This window comes from Olea europaea, chromosome 22 (genome assembly GCF_002742605.1).
Source record: "Olea europaea var. sylvestris chromosome 22, O_europaea_v1, whole genome shotgun sequence".
Taxonomy (NCBI): domain Eukaryota; kingdom Viridiplantae; phylum Streptophyta; class Magnoliopsida; order Lamiales; family Oleaceae; genus Olea; species Olea europaea.
In genome coordinates this window covers 3109785-3125950 of record NC_036258.1, presented here as the reverse complement: position 1 = coordinate 3125950, position 16166 = coordinate 3109785, and the positions used below count along the sequence as shown (strand labels likewise).

Below are 16166 nucleotides of genomic sequence, written 5' to 3'. Positions count from 1 at the left end.
TATACAACTACTGAAGGTGAGAAAAAAAGAAAGAATAGTGATGAAGATGCCATATGTTGGATTTTAACTAACGTGAGTTTCTAATTGTGCCCTTTAATTTTATCTTCACGATTCCTGAAAACAAAGTTTTGCAATGTCAATAATATATGTACTTTTGGAGATGAGGTGGTTGTGAGGTTTCGGAGGTTAAGGATAATTAATATTAAAGTTATAAGAGTAAGGATGTATAAAGTATTTGGAAACAAATTAGAATTGAATTGGATCAGATAGATCGGTTCTCAATACATATTTTCTCTTGTATCCACTTTTCTATTTCTCTCAAGTCTCAATTTCTAGCATATTTTATGAACTAGAGCTCCTAATGGATCTTATTATAATGTCTCGGCATGGAAAAGGTAACCTATGGCAAATACCTCTATGTCCTCCTTGGTGTCCCCCAAAATCAATGGAGACCTTGTTGGCAAAGAGCTCTTCTCCCATGCCCTGCTCTTCAAATAAGGGGCACAGTCTATTAACTTATGGTAGATCTTTGTATATAGTCAAAGTCTTTTCTCTAATTATTTTTAAATTAGATAAATGAATCCAAGTTTTTGGAGTTTGAAGAGGATTGTTTATTAAGACTTAGTATTCTACATTAAGGTCAACATTGTTGTTAAGAGTAGTATGACGTGTCTAGATTGTACTTTCTAATTTGATCAATGTGGGATTATATTCGCACTGATTTATTTAATCTTTGTTAGAGTTAGAGATTGAACTAGAATAGTGGTTTTCGAGGAAATTTTGAGTATTATGATGTTAATCAATGGTTTCTTTAACAATCGTTTGACTCTTCCAACTTCCATCACATTTAAAAGGAAAATTGGATCGAACCAAAGCCAATTGATTTGCCAAAAGGGACAAAATGAGATTTACAATTGGAAAGAAATAAATATTTTAGATTAAACAAGACTTATCAATGTATGATGATAATACTAAATAATCATCAATATTTACCCTATAGTTTTATAACAATATTAATGTTTTTTACTTTAGCCAACTAAGGTTAGATTTGGAAGTCAGAGAAAAGTTTAGTACATGAGTGGCAAATATTATTTTATCGTGAATTTCTTATTTGATGTTTTCTACTTTAGCTAATTAAGGTTAGATTTGAAAGCCACAAGTAAGTTTAATACTGAAATTGACAAACATAAAAATAAAATTGGTGACCCGCCCCAAATCGAATAGATTTGGGTTGGGTCGATTTTGGTTATAAGATTGGTCGGGTCAATTTCAGAAAAGCTCAAAAGTCAAAACTAACCTCTTCTTCGCGAGTGTAGGTATTGTGCCCAAGGTCGGCCCGAACAGGCTAGTTGCTCAATTGTGGTTACAGAGAATCTGTTTCAATTTGATCAGTATGAATGTTTAGTTTGTGGAAGATCTTGCAACTATAATGTTAGTTTTTGAGCCAAGAATTTGAGGTGTAGTTTTGTAAATGTCCACGATTGTGATCAACATCAAATTAAGTCCCTATTTGACAATCATTATTTCAAAAATCTTTTTTCTACATATTTATTTTCAAATCTTCTTCTTTACTTTTTAACCACGCAATTATCTAAAGCATCACTATTCAAATTTCATTTTACCCAAATAATGATTGTCAAACAAGGGCTAAAGTTTTATTCTTAATGAGAATAATGTGAATCTATTTTCTTTATTTCGATCGTTTAGGCGATAGTCAATCATATTTTCGTGTTCGTTCAGATTCTTAGTGAATATTATCACCCTTGTTTACTAACGAATCAAATTTATTTATCAAAATTCATTTGCTTGGACATACTTTATGTGGTAATTTATGTTCAATTTCATATGGGATTAGGCAAAAGTATTGAGATCTTCTTATTGCTGTTCATTTATGAATATTGTGCATATTTCAGGTTTTCAATGTAAAAATGAATTTATTGTACACGTGATAAGCATGTTGAAGAGAACAAACAAACTATCTCGTCTAAGAGTTTAAATTATAAATTGGCTGGTTAGAATTTCTTATAATTCTAGCGATCACTATGATTATGTCATGATATAATATTGCTCTTAATGTGGATGGTCATGCATAAAAATCAATATTAAAAAGGAAAATGATACAATAAAAAGATGTCACATAGATAATAACTTTAGAAATTGCAATAGGGCCAGGTTCAAAGCGAGAACCCCATTCCCTCAGAGGGATGTGATGCTTTTAGTGCCTTTTTAAATTCCGTTGTCTCTTTGCTTTTTATTGATCATTTGCCCCTTTTTCCTTCAAATAATCAGGTTAAAATCTCTTAGCTCCACCTCTGCCCGACTGGCCCTCAATTAATTAGAGATTTCCCACCCAGTTACTATCTAGCATGGATGGTAGCTACAAGAAATTAATTGTCCCTAATTGAGATATCAATAAATACCGTTAAAACTTATTATCAATTAAAGCAATAAAATAGTTAATTAAACCCCTATCGAGGTCGTCTTTCCGTTTATTGCATGTAAATAATTACACTTCAAGTTTTACGTATAAACTAGGCTACGATAGAAAACCCAAATAACGAAAATTGTTTGGAAACATATCAAAGGGCCAACGTGAAATTTCGGGCGGGGAAAGAGAACCAAATGCATTTTTCAAAAAAATAAAAATTTGGGCACAAAAATATTCACTCTTAAATCGGTTTCCATTGGTCCAATTCAGTTACGCGGATTAAGACCAAACAATCCTACGCCATCGATTACATTAAAATCCAACGGTACTCATCACTCCATCCTTTCAACCCAAAATCCAGCAGCAGCACAATATATCAGTACCACATAACCAAACTTCGTCTGTCCATTCGCCATCTTCGATTGAACACCTGATCCCTTCGCCGATTCCCATTTTTGCCCCCAAATTCATTTTTAAATATTCTTAATTGTTGAATTTTAACCTAATTTCATGGAGTCCGCTGCAACAAAAGTGAAGAAGGGTGCTGGAGGAAGGAAGGGCGGCGGCCCGAAGAAGAAGCCTGTGTCCCGTTCTGTCAAAGCCGGTCTACAGTTTCCGGTAGGTAGAATTGGACGTTACTTGAAAAAGGGTCGCTATGCCCAGAGGGTTGGTACTGGAGCCCCAGTTTACATGGCCGCAGTTCTTGAATATCTTGCTGCTGAGGTGACGTTTCTAGTTCAGATCTATGTTTTTGTGTTTTAAAAATCATTTCAACCAATATTTTGTAATCTAGGTTTTTGTTTTGATTTTTGATATTTATGTATTCCTCTGGATTAATGTAGAAAACACACGATTAGCTATATGTATATTTGATATATAACCTGATAAAGAATTCAATTGCGATCTTGTTTGATCCCAAGTATTGATCATTCAGAATTTGAATATTTGTTCTAGGTTTTGGAGTTGGCTGGAAATGCAGCACGGGACAACAAGAAGAACAGAATTATCCCGAGGCATGTGTTATTGGCTGTGAGGAATGATGAAGAGCTTGGGAAATTGCTGCAAGGAGTGACCATTGCTCATGGTGGAGTGATTCCGAACATTAACCCAGTATTGTTGCCAAAGAAGACTGGTGCAGATAAGGAACCAAAATCACCCTCAAAGGCTACCAAGTCTCCCAAGAAGGCTGCTGCTTAGTTCAATATGAATTCACCTGATAAAATATTTTACCATGTAGTTAGCTTAGCCTTAGAACGAGTTTCTAGAAAAAATGGGTTGTAGAGAAAGATAAGGTTGTAATATGTTGTTCTATTTCTTTGAATCCATGAATTAAAATTGAAACCCCTTGTTTTGGTTTTTTAATTTTTTCTCGTGTTTCTTTGGTTAATTTAGGGCTTGTTTGGGCCTGATTTTTTCACCCAAAAAATTGATTTTTTTACTGTTATTTTATTATTTCAGCTGTTATATTTGACTTCTTCTCTCACAGGTGGATTTCACTTTTCTCCTAATGGTCAAAAAATCAATTCTCAAAATTAATCCCAAACAGGCTCTTAATGATGTACACATTATAGTTTGATTGCTGTTTTTTGTTATGGTTCGCATAGAAGGTAGGTCAGTGCAGCCAATAAATAAGAATTAAGTTAAATGACCATATACTTTGACATATTGTTTGACACATTTCTTACAATTGAGGTGTGACTCCTGGGCGAATAAAATAATGTCAAGCTCTTCATGTGCGTGTAATGTGTTAACTGATGTATCAAGGTTTGTAGTCATGTAGTCATTAAATAAAAAGGAGAGGAAGACTATTAAAGTGAGGTATGAATTTTCCACTTTGTGCCATTTGAGATGAATGGGCAGTTGGGTGAAGTAATATAACAAAACAAATAACGTCTCTTTCAAATCACTGGAAAAGTCCACCATTGCCATTCTTTGTACAATTATCAGTTTTCGATGGGAAGTTTCGGCCATACAGGATGATCAGAATTCAAGGTTTGGTGATCCTGGGTTATTAGTAAGGGTCATAGTAAACCACTCAGTCTTCAATTGAGGATTATTTACAAATTTGTGCATTATAATATTTTTGTGCTATGCAACTATTGATGCAGATGTATTTCCCGAGTAGTCGTCGCATCTCCTCTGCATTTCCTCTCTACAGGTGGCTTGTGTTGCGCCACTCTTCCACAAAATTGTTTGTCGGAGGTCTCTCTTTCTTTCTCTATGTCGAATCACAGACACATAAAGACATTTGTATGAGCATGTGCAAGCACTAGTGTTTTAAATCTTTAAACCGTTTGGAGGAAACATCGTGCAGTCATTCCTTTAAGTTTGCTTCTCTTGTCTGTTCGATATAATGCCCCACTTGAAAGAAGCTCTTTGCCTGATACTCCCTCATTCCTTAGTATTCGTTTGGTACAAATTTTGAACATGTTTGAGTAGTTTTCTTAAAGTGCTTTGTCTGGACTAGAATAACTTTTAGAGAAAATTAATCCTAAATAATTGCTTCAGGAAGCTCTTTTACATGAAGAAAGCCAAAGTTCTGCAAAACGGACCTTCCAAACATCCAACGATGGAATGCAATGGGATAGATGGTAGAGGGCTGCCTACGCTCAAAAGCCAGGGCTTGGCCTGTGGAAAAAATGAAAACCATTATTCAACTGTTTTCAATTCTGAAAATGTTTTAACGTAGGCATTTCATTGTATAAATCTGCAACAAATTTCAGGACTTTCTTATGATACCAATGAACCTGTTCTAAAGAAAGCTTTCGAGAAGTATGGCGAGGTAATTCAAGGTAGGTATTGGACTTTTATATTGCATTTTAGAAATGTGATATTATTTATCAAGAAAGTAATGTGATGTATTTGGCAGTAAACGTTATATGTGACCATGTAAGTGGCAAATCAAAAGGATATGGATTTGTACGTTATGCCGAGCAGCAAGCAAAGCCTTGAAGGAAATGGATGGCCAGGTATTCCCAAGTAATTTGATAGACATCATTTACTTATCTGACTGAAATTGACTATGTTCATATATGTTACTTTTTTTTATATAAAAAAAGTTTCCTATATACTTATAATCAAACATTTAAGCTTATCAACTTATCTATGTTGTGCTTTCTGCAGTTGCTAAAGGATAGAAATATTCTTCTCCAATATGCGCACAGAGAGTGAAGACGTGGATTTTAGGTCCAAAGAAGTTTAACTTTCAGTGATTGAATGTTACATATGGGAATTATGTTGATATTTGGGAAATTTTATTTCAGTTGCTTTAGCCTTTTTCATGAAACATGCTTTACTTTCCTAGTTGTCATGGTGTTTTTTTTTTTTACACATTTTTAATTTCAAAGCAATTCCAAGCCTTTAAAACATAGCAGCTAGCGCCAACTGCATTTTCTTAAATTACTTAAAAGCTGAGAAGTGAAAAATATAAATTTTCGACGTTTATCCTGGAAAAGTGGCATTTGTTTGGATTAACAAGTCGGATAGATGTTCTTGCAGTTATTTTAAGTGTATGTTTGGTGTATTGTATTAAAACCTATAAAGATTATTTTAATCTTACCTATTCCTTATTTGATCTTTGATACAATTAGCGCCTTAAATAAATTAATATATGAGTTGAATTTTAGACCGTATAGTTTATTCACAATTTTATGAACGAAGAAAAAATAAGTTTGATTAAAATATAAGAATTTATTTATAAGTAAATAAGCATTAAAAAATTATTTTATAAGTTTAAAAATAATTTATAACTAAATAAACTATTTACTGATAAAAAATCACTTATTGAAAAACATTCTATTACAAGTAAAATTTCATTAGCAGCTAGACAGAATTCTTGAGATACGTATTAAAATCACAGCATGAAGAAATTAAACTCGATGTCGCCATATTACCAGAAAACTTCAAAAACAAAATTACAGTAGCATGAAGAAATTAAATTCAATTATCCAAGATTTTCATTTTCCGAGATGAATACATTATAAAAGTATGATTTCTAAAGAAGAAAAACATAAAAATAAATCCCTCCAACAAAAATAAAAGAAGCTTGAAGCTCAGCATCTGAGTGCTGTTGTCTCAAAAAAAGCATATAAAGGCATGGAGGATCTCTCTCATTCTCTCTCTCTATCTACATTGAAAAATGAAGGCAAAGTATACATGCATTTTGGTCTTCATTTTGTTAGGTTTTGCAAGATCGGATTTAGCCAAATATTGAGAACTACGTGCAAATCAATCAGTAGGTCTAGCTACATGTCTTCCTATGCTGGAGGTGATGTTAAAGCGCCCACGCTCGACTGTTGCACCAGCCTAAAACAAGTCCTTCGTACATGTCAAGGATTAACATACACTTCAGCCTCCAGCTCAATTGACAACTAATCTCAAAACACCAGCTACTTATCCTTGCTATCTTACCTCCTGTTTCACCAGAATACTGCCACTGATCTCTGTTATAAATAGATTCCTAGCATACTCCATAGTTTAAGGAACTAATTCGCAGCTGTACACTCTATAATATTCTTTGTACACTCCTTTGTAATATATATTTATTGATGCTGAAGCAATGTAAGTTTTAAGGTGAATCAGTATTCAACATTATCTGAATTTCTAACTTGGTATCAGAGCAAATTCATGGCCAACGCCGATAATGCACCACAAAGCACTGACCCCATCTCTACTCCTGTATCAATCTCAATCAATATTGTTGCTACATGTAGAGAAGCAACCATCTCTCACCCTTTGGTGTGAATCTGACCCAAGTAGCGTCGGTCAAGCTTGATAAGAACAATTTTCTACTATGGCAAAATATGATTCTGTCTATCATTCGTGGACACAATCTTAAAGACTATATTCTGGGGACAAAGGTGTGCCCTCAAGAATTTATTGGCACTCAAGTTACTGGTGAAGCTGGAACCAGTGTTGAAATGACCAAAAATCTTGAATAAATGGATGTCAACAAACCAATTGCTAATGGGATGGCTCTACTCTTCAATGACTCCTGATATAGCTATGAGAGTCATGGGTGCCACCAACTCCAATGAACTGTGGACTGCTATAAAAGAGAGTTATGGAGTTCAAAACAAATAGGCTTGGGCGCGATTTGCTTTGGGTCGGTTTCGGTTCCAACCCAAAATCAAAACTAAATTAGTCGGTTGGTCAAATTTCAAGCCAAACCAATCCACTCTAACTTTTAGATCGAACCAAACCAAATTGATTTGGTTAATTGGTTTGGACTTTTAGTCTAAATTAAATTTTTTTAAAAGAAATTATTTGAGTTTAGGCACACTTAAATTACAATAACAAAAATAATCAAATAGTTTTATATTATAAGAATTATTGATTAACAAATAAAATCAGGTTAATATAGAAGGATCAGCAGAAAACCTAATTATTTTTTTTGTATGTATTATGTAATTTGACCGCCTGAATAAGGAACAAAGTGCTAAGTATAACATAATAAGCTTGTGAAAGAAAATTGTCTGTGCTATTAGTTACCAGTAATATCATAGATTAGAGGGAATCAAGATATAGTTATGTGATTAGAATTTATCTTTTGATTTTTATTTTTCCTTAAACTAAAAAAAAAGGTGAACACATAAGTGGATTATGTTGGTTCGGTTAACAAACGGTTTGAGACTTCAAACCATGACTGAACCGACCCATCGCAATTTTGTTTAAAAGAAAACCAAATCAAATCAATTATCTGCGTCAAACCAACTCGAACCAAACCAATTCGGTTTGATTGGTTTGGTCGATTTTTTTTGCCCAGGACTACAAACAAGTCCAGGATCACCTTTCTTACTGGTGAGTTTCAGAAATCAAGGAAAGGAACCATAAGCATTGATCAATGTTTGAACAAAGTGAAGCTGTTTGTAGATAACTTTAAAACTGTTGGCAAAGCTATTCCTCACTCTGACCTGGTTACTTAGGTCTTGGCTGGCTAAGATGAAGAATATACACCAATTGTTGTTCAAATTAACAGCAGAGATCACATCTCTTGGGGAGAACTGTAGTCAACACTTATGACCTTCGAAACCAGACTTGAACATCTCAACACAGTCAGGAATGAATTAGTAGGGATCAACATTGATCAAACATCAGCAAATTTTTCTCAAAGATCAAGCCCCAATCATCATCACATCAGATCTACAGGTAGGCATTGGTGGACGACTTTCAAGTTACAAGAATTTTAGAAGTGGATGAGGAGGCGGAAATAGAGGTGGAAATTTTAATGTTGGTGACAGACCTATATGTCAAGTGTGTGGCAAGGTTGGACATAAGGCTAATAATTGCAATTTTCGATATGATGAGAGATACACTAGAACACCGCCAAACCAGAGGATCAACTATAGCCCTTCACCAACAACGATTATAGCATCTACCAGCATTGTGAATGCTCCAGCTTGGTTTGCTGATACAGCACTAATAAGTGTTCGCTAAAATCCTACATCGCAAGTGCACGGGTCGCGTTCAAGTAATAAAGTGGACCTTTTGAGTCCAAGTGTCGTCCCACAGAGATTGTATTAGTTTAAATTTAAATTATCCACGCCTTAATCGAAACAATAGAAATTTTTGATATTTTCGCTAACTAAATTATAATTTAATAACTTACTTATAAATATAAAGCCTAAATTAACTAAATTAAATGCGTGATTATAACTAAATGCAAGTTTATAAAAATATGATAACGAAATGCGTACTAGGATCCCGAATCCCCTTTAATCCGAATTTTATAAAATTGACAACACGATTCAATTATGAAGACCAATATTCCTAATTTGTTTAACTCTCTCGAGTAGAATTAAACCTATTTTCACATGCAATCCGACTATATTTCTATGACGGATGCGAACATATAAAAATGCAGTAAAGATTTATGAATACTTAAAGATCACGTAAAGTATAGCGGTATATTTCTATCCCCTATCGGACTTTACGACAATTAACATAATGTCTAACTTATTTTCTATCTCTCGAGAGTAAAACAAGCCACAAATCTTATACAAATATTGCGCCTATAATTGTAGAGAAAATAAAATCCATGCCAATTATTCAATAATTAAAAACACGTTTTAACTTCAAATAAATAAAATTTAAGATTAAGGGTTCATAATATAAGGTTCATCGCAAATCCTAGCACGAAAAGATCTAGCCTAACATAACGGTAGAATTAAATAAATAAAAGTCGAACGACATCACCAATAATTGATGAAACGTGATTAATCTTTCAATATATAGATCTGTCGTCTTTTTCCTCTTTTCTGCGTGATGTCGTCTGCCTCTGTATGTGCGTTCCTTAATTCCAACCGTCCAATGTCTCCCCAAGCAGCCTGCTTCCTGTGGGAATTATATATGTATAAAAATCAGATTTGAGCCCACCAATTAATTCCCAACAGCTGATTTATTTTAGTAATTCAGCACTCAATTCCCAGGTCCGGCTCTGTGTATATATATTTAAGTGCAACCGTCCAATGTCTCTTTAATTCCAATTTGACCCCAAGCTGTAGCCGACTTTCTGTCGTGGAATATACTCAATTCAGCCCCAGTGATACTCTTTTTTTTTCTGCCACTAAATTTGCCAATTAAAGAGTCCAAAACCAGCTTGCTTTCTGTTCCTTTTAATTCCCCCAAAGCTGCCGATTTTCTCCCTATCTATATATTATGTTTTCTTCCGCCCACCAGCCTCGGCTTGCTGTATATTTAATCCCCAGAAGGGATTTCAATTCTCTCCCACGACATCCTCCTCCTCGCCTTTTTCTATCTATGTGTTTATGAATTTTTCTACTCCCTTCGGCTTTTCTCGGCTGCAAGTGTACATATACCTCAACAATAAAGCCCTTATTCTATATACAAATTAGAAGCCCATGTCCAATAAGTTTTGAGTACTCAATTCTTTCATGTAATGCAAGTTAGTCCTTCTCTTCATTTTCTCCTCAATTTTGATCCTCCATCTTTTATTCCACAAGATTTTGTCCACAAACTCAATGTAATAGCCAATTGATTATTTTCTTTTTCAATTGCTTCAAAACGGGTCCATAACTAAAAATAAAAGAAAATTAATACAAGTTTGGTAAAAATTGATAATTTGACGGCATAAAAACCTAATTATGTAGTCCAAATAAGTGCATAAAATGCACTTATCAGTAAGCACATCACTGCTGAAAAGGAAAATATTAATTCAGTCAATGAATACACTGGTAAGGAGAAAATCATTGTTGGAAATGAAAATAAGTTGCAAATTTCATACTTTGGTATAACTCACATCCCAACCTTAAATGATAAAACACTTATATTAAATAAACTGCTTCATGTTTCTGAGATTAAGAAAAGTCTTATAAGTGTTTCACGGTTAACATTTAACAATCAAATTTATATGGAATTTCATTCTAATTATTGTTTTGTTAAGGACAAGCTAACAAGGAAAGTAATGCTGCAATGGAAGCTTAAAGAATGGTTGTATCAACTGGATTTTCCTGGTATGATAAGTTGAAAACAACTCTATTAAGCTAAAAGTTCAAACAATCAATAGCAGATACATCATTATTTTACTTCAAGAAGGAAAGATAGATTATTTTTGCACTTATTTATGTTAACGATATTGTTGTGACAAGAAATGATGTCAAGCTGTTACAAGGATTCATAAATGAATTGAACAAAAAATTTCCTCTGAAAGATATGGGACAACTTCATCACTTCCTTGGAGTTGAAGTAGTGTGGCATGATTCAGGACTTCACCTTACTTAAACAAGATACATTATTAAGCTGCTTATGAAATTTGAAGTCTTGTCCTACTCCAATTCTTGTCGGCAAAACCATGTTAAAAATTGATGGACAAGTGTTGAAGAATCCCTCAAATTACAGAAGTGTAATAGGAGGACTACAATACCTCACACACATTAGGCCTGATATCACTTTTGTTTAGCTAAGCCAATGTTTGCAATCACCAACATCCACACATTGCCAGGCATTGAAGATGGTGTTGAGATACCTTAAAGAAACAATGAATCAAGGACTATGGATACAAAGAAGTGACAGATTAAACCTGATTAGATACTTAGATGTAGGTTGGGCCTCTTGCATAGATGACAAGGGATCAACAACAGGCTATTTCATTTATTTAGCAGATAACCCAATAGTCATCAAAGAAACATGTAGTTTCCAGATCGAGTACAGAGCTCTTGCATCAACAGCTTTAGAAATTGCTTGGATTCAGTCGTATTCAAAGAACTTGAACTACCACAAGTGTCAACTCCAATATTATGGTGTGATAATATGGGTGCAGGTGCTTTAGCAGCAAATCTGGTATACCATTCCAAAAACAAAGCACATTGAATTGGACATTCATTTGATCATAGATAATTTTATTGGAAAGGAACTGGAAGTGATATGTGCCTCCTTTTGATCAAATTGCAAACTTATTGACTAAAGGTCTCACTCACTCAAGATTTCTTTTCTTACAGGACAAGCTTGGAGTTACTTCAGTACCGTCCAACTTAAAGGGGGGTGTCAAAAATTAACATACACATTAGCCTCCAACTCAATTAACAACTAATCTCACAATCACCAGCTGCTCATCCTTGTCTTCTTACCTTTTGTTTCATTAGAATATTGCCACTAATTTATGTTATAAATAGATTCCTAACATACTCCATAACTTACGGTTGTACACTCTAGAATATTCTTTGTACAGTCCTTTGTAATATATATTTCCTAATGCTTAAGCAATGTAAATTGTAAGGTGAATCAGTATTCAACATTCTCTGCATTTCTAATTTTACAAGCCCTAAATGCATATGCATCTTGGTTAAGGATAGAAATGACTTGAGCCTCGGCCTCAAAATTAATGCAACACTTGCATTAGGTCTCCTGACTCAATGTCATGCACCGACTAATATAGCAATCTGCTAAGTACACACATGAATTTCACTTACACTTAGGCGGTATATATGTATAAATGATGACGGACTAATTAATTAAAATATATGTGATTATTTAGGTCTATAGCATTTAGCACCAAATTCACCAGATGCGAAGGTATTTGAGGATTCTGCAAATAGTCCCAAGAAAAGCAATCGTTCTACAACTACTGAAGGTAAGAAAAAAGAAAGAATAGTGATGAAGATGCCATATATTGGATTTTAACTAACGCGAGTTTCCAATCTCGCCCTTTAATTTTATCTTCAGGATTCCTGAAAGCAAAGTTTTGTAATATCAACAATATATATACTTTTGGAGATGAGGTGGTTGTGAGGTTTTGGAGGATAGGATAGTTAATATTAAAGTTATAAAAGTAAGGATGTATAAAGTATTTGGAAACATATTAGAACTGAATTGGATCAGAGAGATCGGTTCTCAATACCTACTTTCTCTTGTATTTACTTTTCTATTGCTTTCAATTCTCAATTTCTAGCATATTTTATGAACTAGAGCTCCTAATGGATCTTATTATAATGTCTCGGCATGGAAAAGGTAACCTATGGCAAATACCTCTCTGTCCTCCTTGGTGTCCCCCAAAATCAATGGAGACCTTGTTGGCGAAAAGCTCTTCTCCCATGCCTTGTTCTTCAAATAAGGGGCACAGTCTATTAACTTATGTGTGGATCTTTGTATACAGTCAATTCTTTTCTCTCATTATTTTTAAATTAGATGTATAAATCCAAGTTTTTGAAGTTTGAAGAGATTTGTTTATTAAGACTTAGAATTCTACATAAAAGGTCAACATTGTTGTTACAAGTAGTATGACGTGTCCATATTGTATTTTCGAATTTGATCGGGGTGGGATTTATACTCACATTGATTTATTCAATCTTTGTTAGAGTTAGAGATTGAACTAAAAGAGTGGTTTTCGAGGAAATTTTGGGTATTATGATGTTAATCAATGATTTTTTTTAACAATCTTTTGATTCTTCCAACTTCCATCACATTTAAAAGGAAAATTGGATTGAACCAAAGCCAATTGATTTGCAAAAGGGACAAAATGAGATTTACAATTGAAAAGAAATATATATTTTATATTAAATAAGACTTATCAATGTATCATGATAATACTAAACAATCATCAATTTTTATCTTATAGTTTTATAACAATATTAATATTTTTTACTTTAGCCAATTAAGGTTAGATTTGGAAGTCAGAGAAAAGTTTAGTACATGAGTGGCAAATATTATTTTATCGTAAATTCCTTATTTAATATTTTCTACTTTAGTTAATTAAGGTTAGATTTACATAAGGATTCAAAAAATACCAGATTCCCACCTACACAAGCAAATTGTTGATAAAACTCCAAAATGACATTTTCTTTTGATCCAATTTTTTTTCTCTCATCATTCAGCCACAGATAAATTTAGTATTGAAATTGACCAAAAAAAAAAAAAAGAAGAAAAAATTGGTGACCCTCCCCAAATCGAATAGATTAGAGTTGGGTCGATTTTGGTTATAAGACTGGTCTGGTCAATTTCAGAATAGCTCAAAAGTCAAAACTAAGCTCTTTTTCGTGAGATTAGGTATTGTGCCCAAGGTTGGCATGAATCGGCCAGTTGGTCAATTGTGGTTACAAAGAATCTGTTTAAATTTGCTTAGTATGAATGTCTAGTTTGTGAAGATCTTGCAACTATAATGTTAGTTTTTGAGCCAAGAATTTGAGGTGTGGGTTTGTAAATGTCCACGATTGTGATCAACATCAAATTAAGTCTTAATTTGACAATCATTATTTCAAAAATCTTTTTTCTACATATTTATTTTCAATCACACGTTTACATAATAAAATATTCTGCATATAAAATCAAAACTTCTTTTTTACTTTTTAACCACACAATTATCTAAAACATCACTATTCAAAATTTATTTTACCCAAATAATGATTGTCAAACAAGGGCTAAAGTTTTATTCTTAATGAGAATAATGTGAATCTATTTTCTTTATTTCGATCGGTTAAACGATGGTCAATCATATTTCCATGTTTGTTGAGGTTCTTTATGAATATTATCATGAATCAAAGTTATTTATCAAAATTCATCTGTTTGGGCATATTTTATGCAGTCATTTATGTTTAATTTCATATGGGATTAGGCAAAAGTATTGAGATCTTCTTATTGCTGTTCATTTATGAATATTGTGCATAGGTCTTTAATGTAAAAATGAATTTATTGTACACGTGATAAGCATGTTGAAGAGAATAAATAAACTATTTGGTCTAAGAGTTTAAAGTATAAATTAGCTGGTTAGAATTTCTTATAATTCTAGCGATCACTATGATTATGTCATGATACAATATTGCTCTTAATGTGGATGGTCATGCATAAAAATCAATATTATAAAGGAAAATGATACCATAAAAGGATGTCACATAGATAATAAATTTAGAAATTGCAATAGGCCCAGGTTCAAAGTGAGAACCCCATTCCGTTAGCGGGATGTGATGCTTTTAGTGCTTTTTAAATTCCATTGTCTCTTGGCTTTTTATTGATCATTTGCGCTTTATTTCCTATAAATAATCTGCTTAAAATCTCTTAGCTTCACCTCTGCCTGACTGGCCCCCTATTAATTAGGGATTTCCCACCTAGTTACTATCTAGCATAGATGGTAGTTGCAAGAAATTAATTGCCCCTAATTGAAATATCAATAAATACCGTTAAAACTTATTATCAAATAAATCAATATAATAGTTAATTAACCCTTGTCGAGGTCGTCTTTCCGTTTATTGCATGTATATAATTGCACTTCAAGTTTTACGTATAAACCAAGCTACGATAGAAAACCCAAACAACGAAAATTGTTTGGAAACATTTCAAAAGGCCAACGTGAAATTTCGGGCGGGGAAAGAGAACCAGATGCAATTTTCAAAAAAATAAAATTTTGGGCGCAAAAATATTCACTCTTAAATCGGTTTCCATTGGTCCAATTCAGTTACGCGGATTAAGACCAAACAATCCTACGCCATCGATTACTTTAAAATCCAACGGTACTCATCACTCCATCCTTTCAACCCAAAATCCAGCGGCAGCACAATATATCAGTACTACTATATATAACCAAACTTCGTCTGTCCATTCGCCATCTTTGATTGAACACCTGATCCCTGCGTCGATTCCCATTTTTACCCCCAAATTAATTTTTAAATATTCTTAATTGTTGAATTTTAACCTAATTTCATGGAGTCCGCTGCAACAAAAGTGAAGAAGGGTGCTGGAGGAAGGAAGGGCGGCGGCCCAAAGAAGAAGCCTGTGTCCCGTTCCGTCAAAGCCGGTCTACAGTTTCCGGTCGGTAGAATTGGACGTTACTTGAAAAAGGGTCGCTATGCTCAGAGGGTCGGTACTGGAGCTCCGGTTTACATGGCCGCAGTTCTTGAATATCTTGCTGCTGAGGTGACGTTTCTTGTTCAGATCTATGTTTTTGTGTTTTAAAAATCATTTCAACCAATATTTTGTAATCTAGGTTTTTGTTTTGATTTNAGTCCCCCAAGAAGGCTGCTGCTTAGTTCAATATGAATTCACTTGATAAAATATTTTACCATGTAGCTAGCTTAGCCTTAGAACGAGTTTCTAGAAAAAATGGGTTGTAGAGAAAAGATAAGGTTGTAATTTGTAGCCCTATTTCTTTGAATCCATGAATTAAAATTGAAACCCCTTGTTTTGGTTTTTGAATTTTTCTCGTGTTTCTTTTGGTTAATTTAATGATGTACATATTTTAGTTTGATTGCTGTTTTTTTTATTCTTTGCTTAGGAGGTAGGTCACGTGTCAGCC

The 16166-nt window shown here is 33.7% G+C and overlaps 1 protein-coding gene across 1 annotated transcript; it reads left to right on the top strand.

Moving 5' to 3' along the window:
- The first annotated feature begins 2831 nt into the window (after positions 1-2831).
- On the top strand, positions 2832-16062 carry LOC111371379 (histone H2A-like). Its single transcript, XM_022993321.1, has 3 exons — positions 2832-3151; positions 3383-3613; positions 15889-16062. The coding sequence occupies exons 1-3, from the start codon at positions 2939-2941 to the stop codon at positions 15898-15900; spliced, it is 456 nt and encodes a 151-aa protein (XP_022849089.1). The 5' UTR covers positions 2832-2938; the 3' UTR covers positions 15901-16062.
- The last annotated feature ends 104 nt before the right edge of the window (positions 16063-16166 follow it).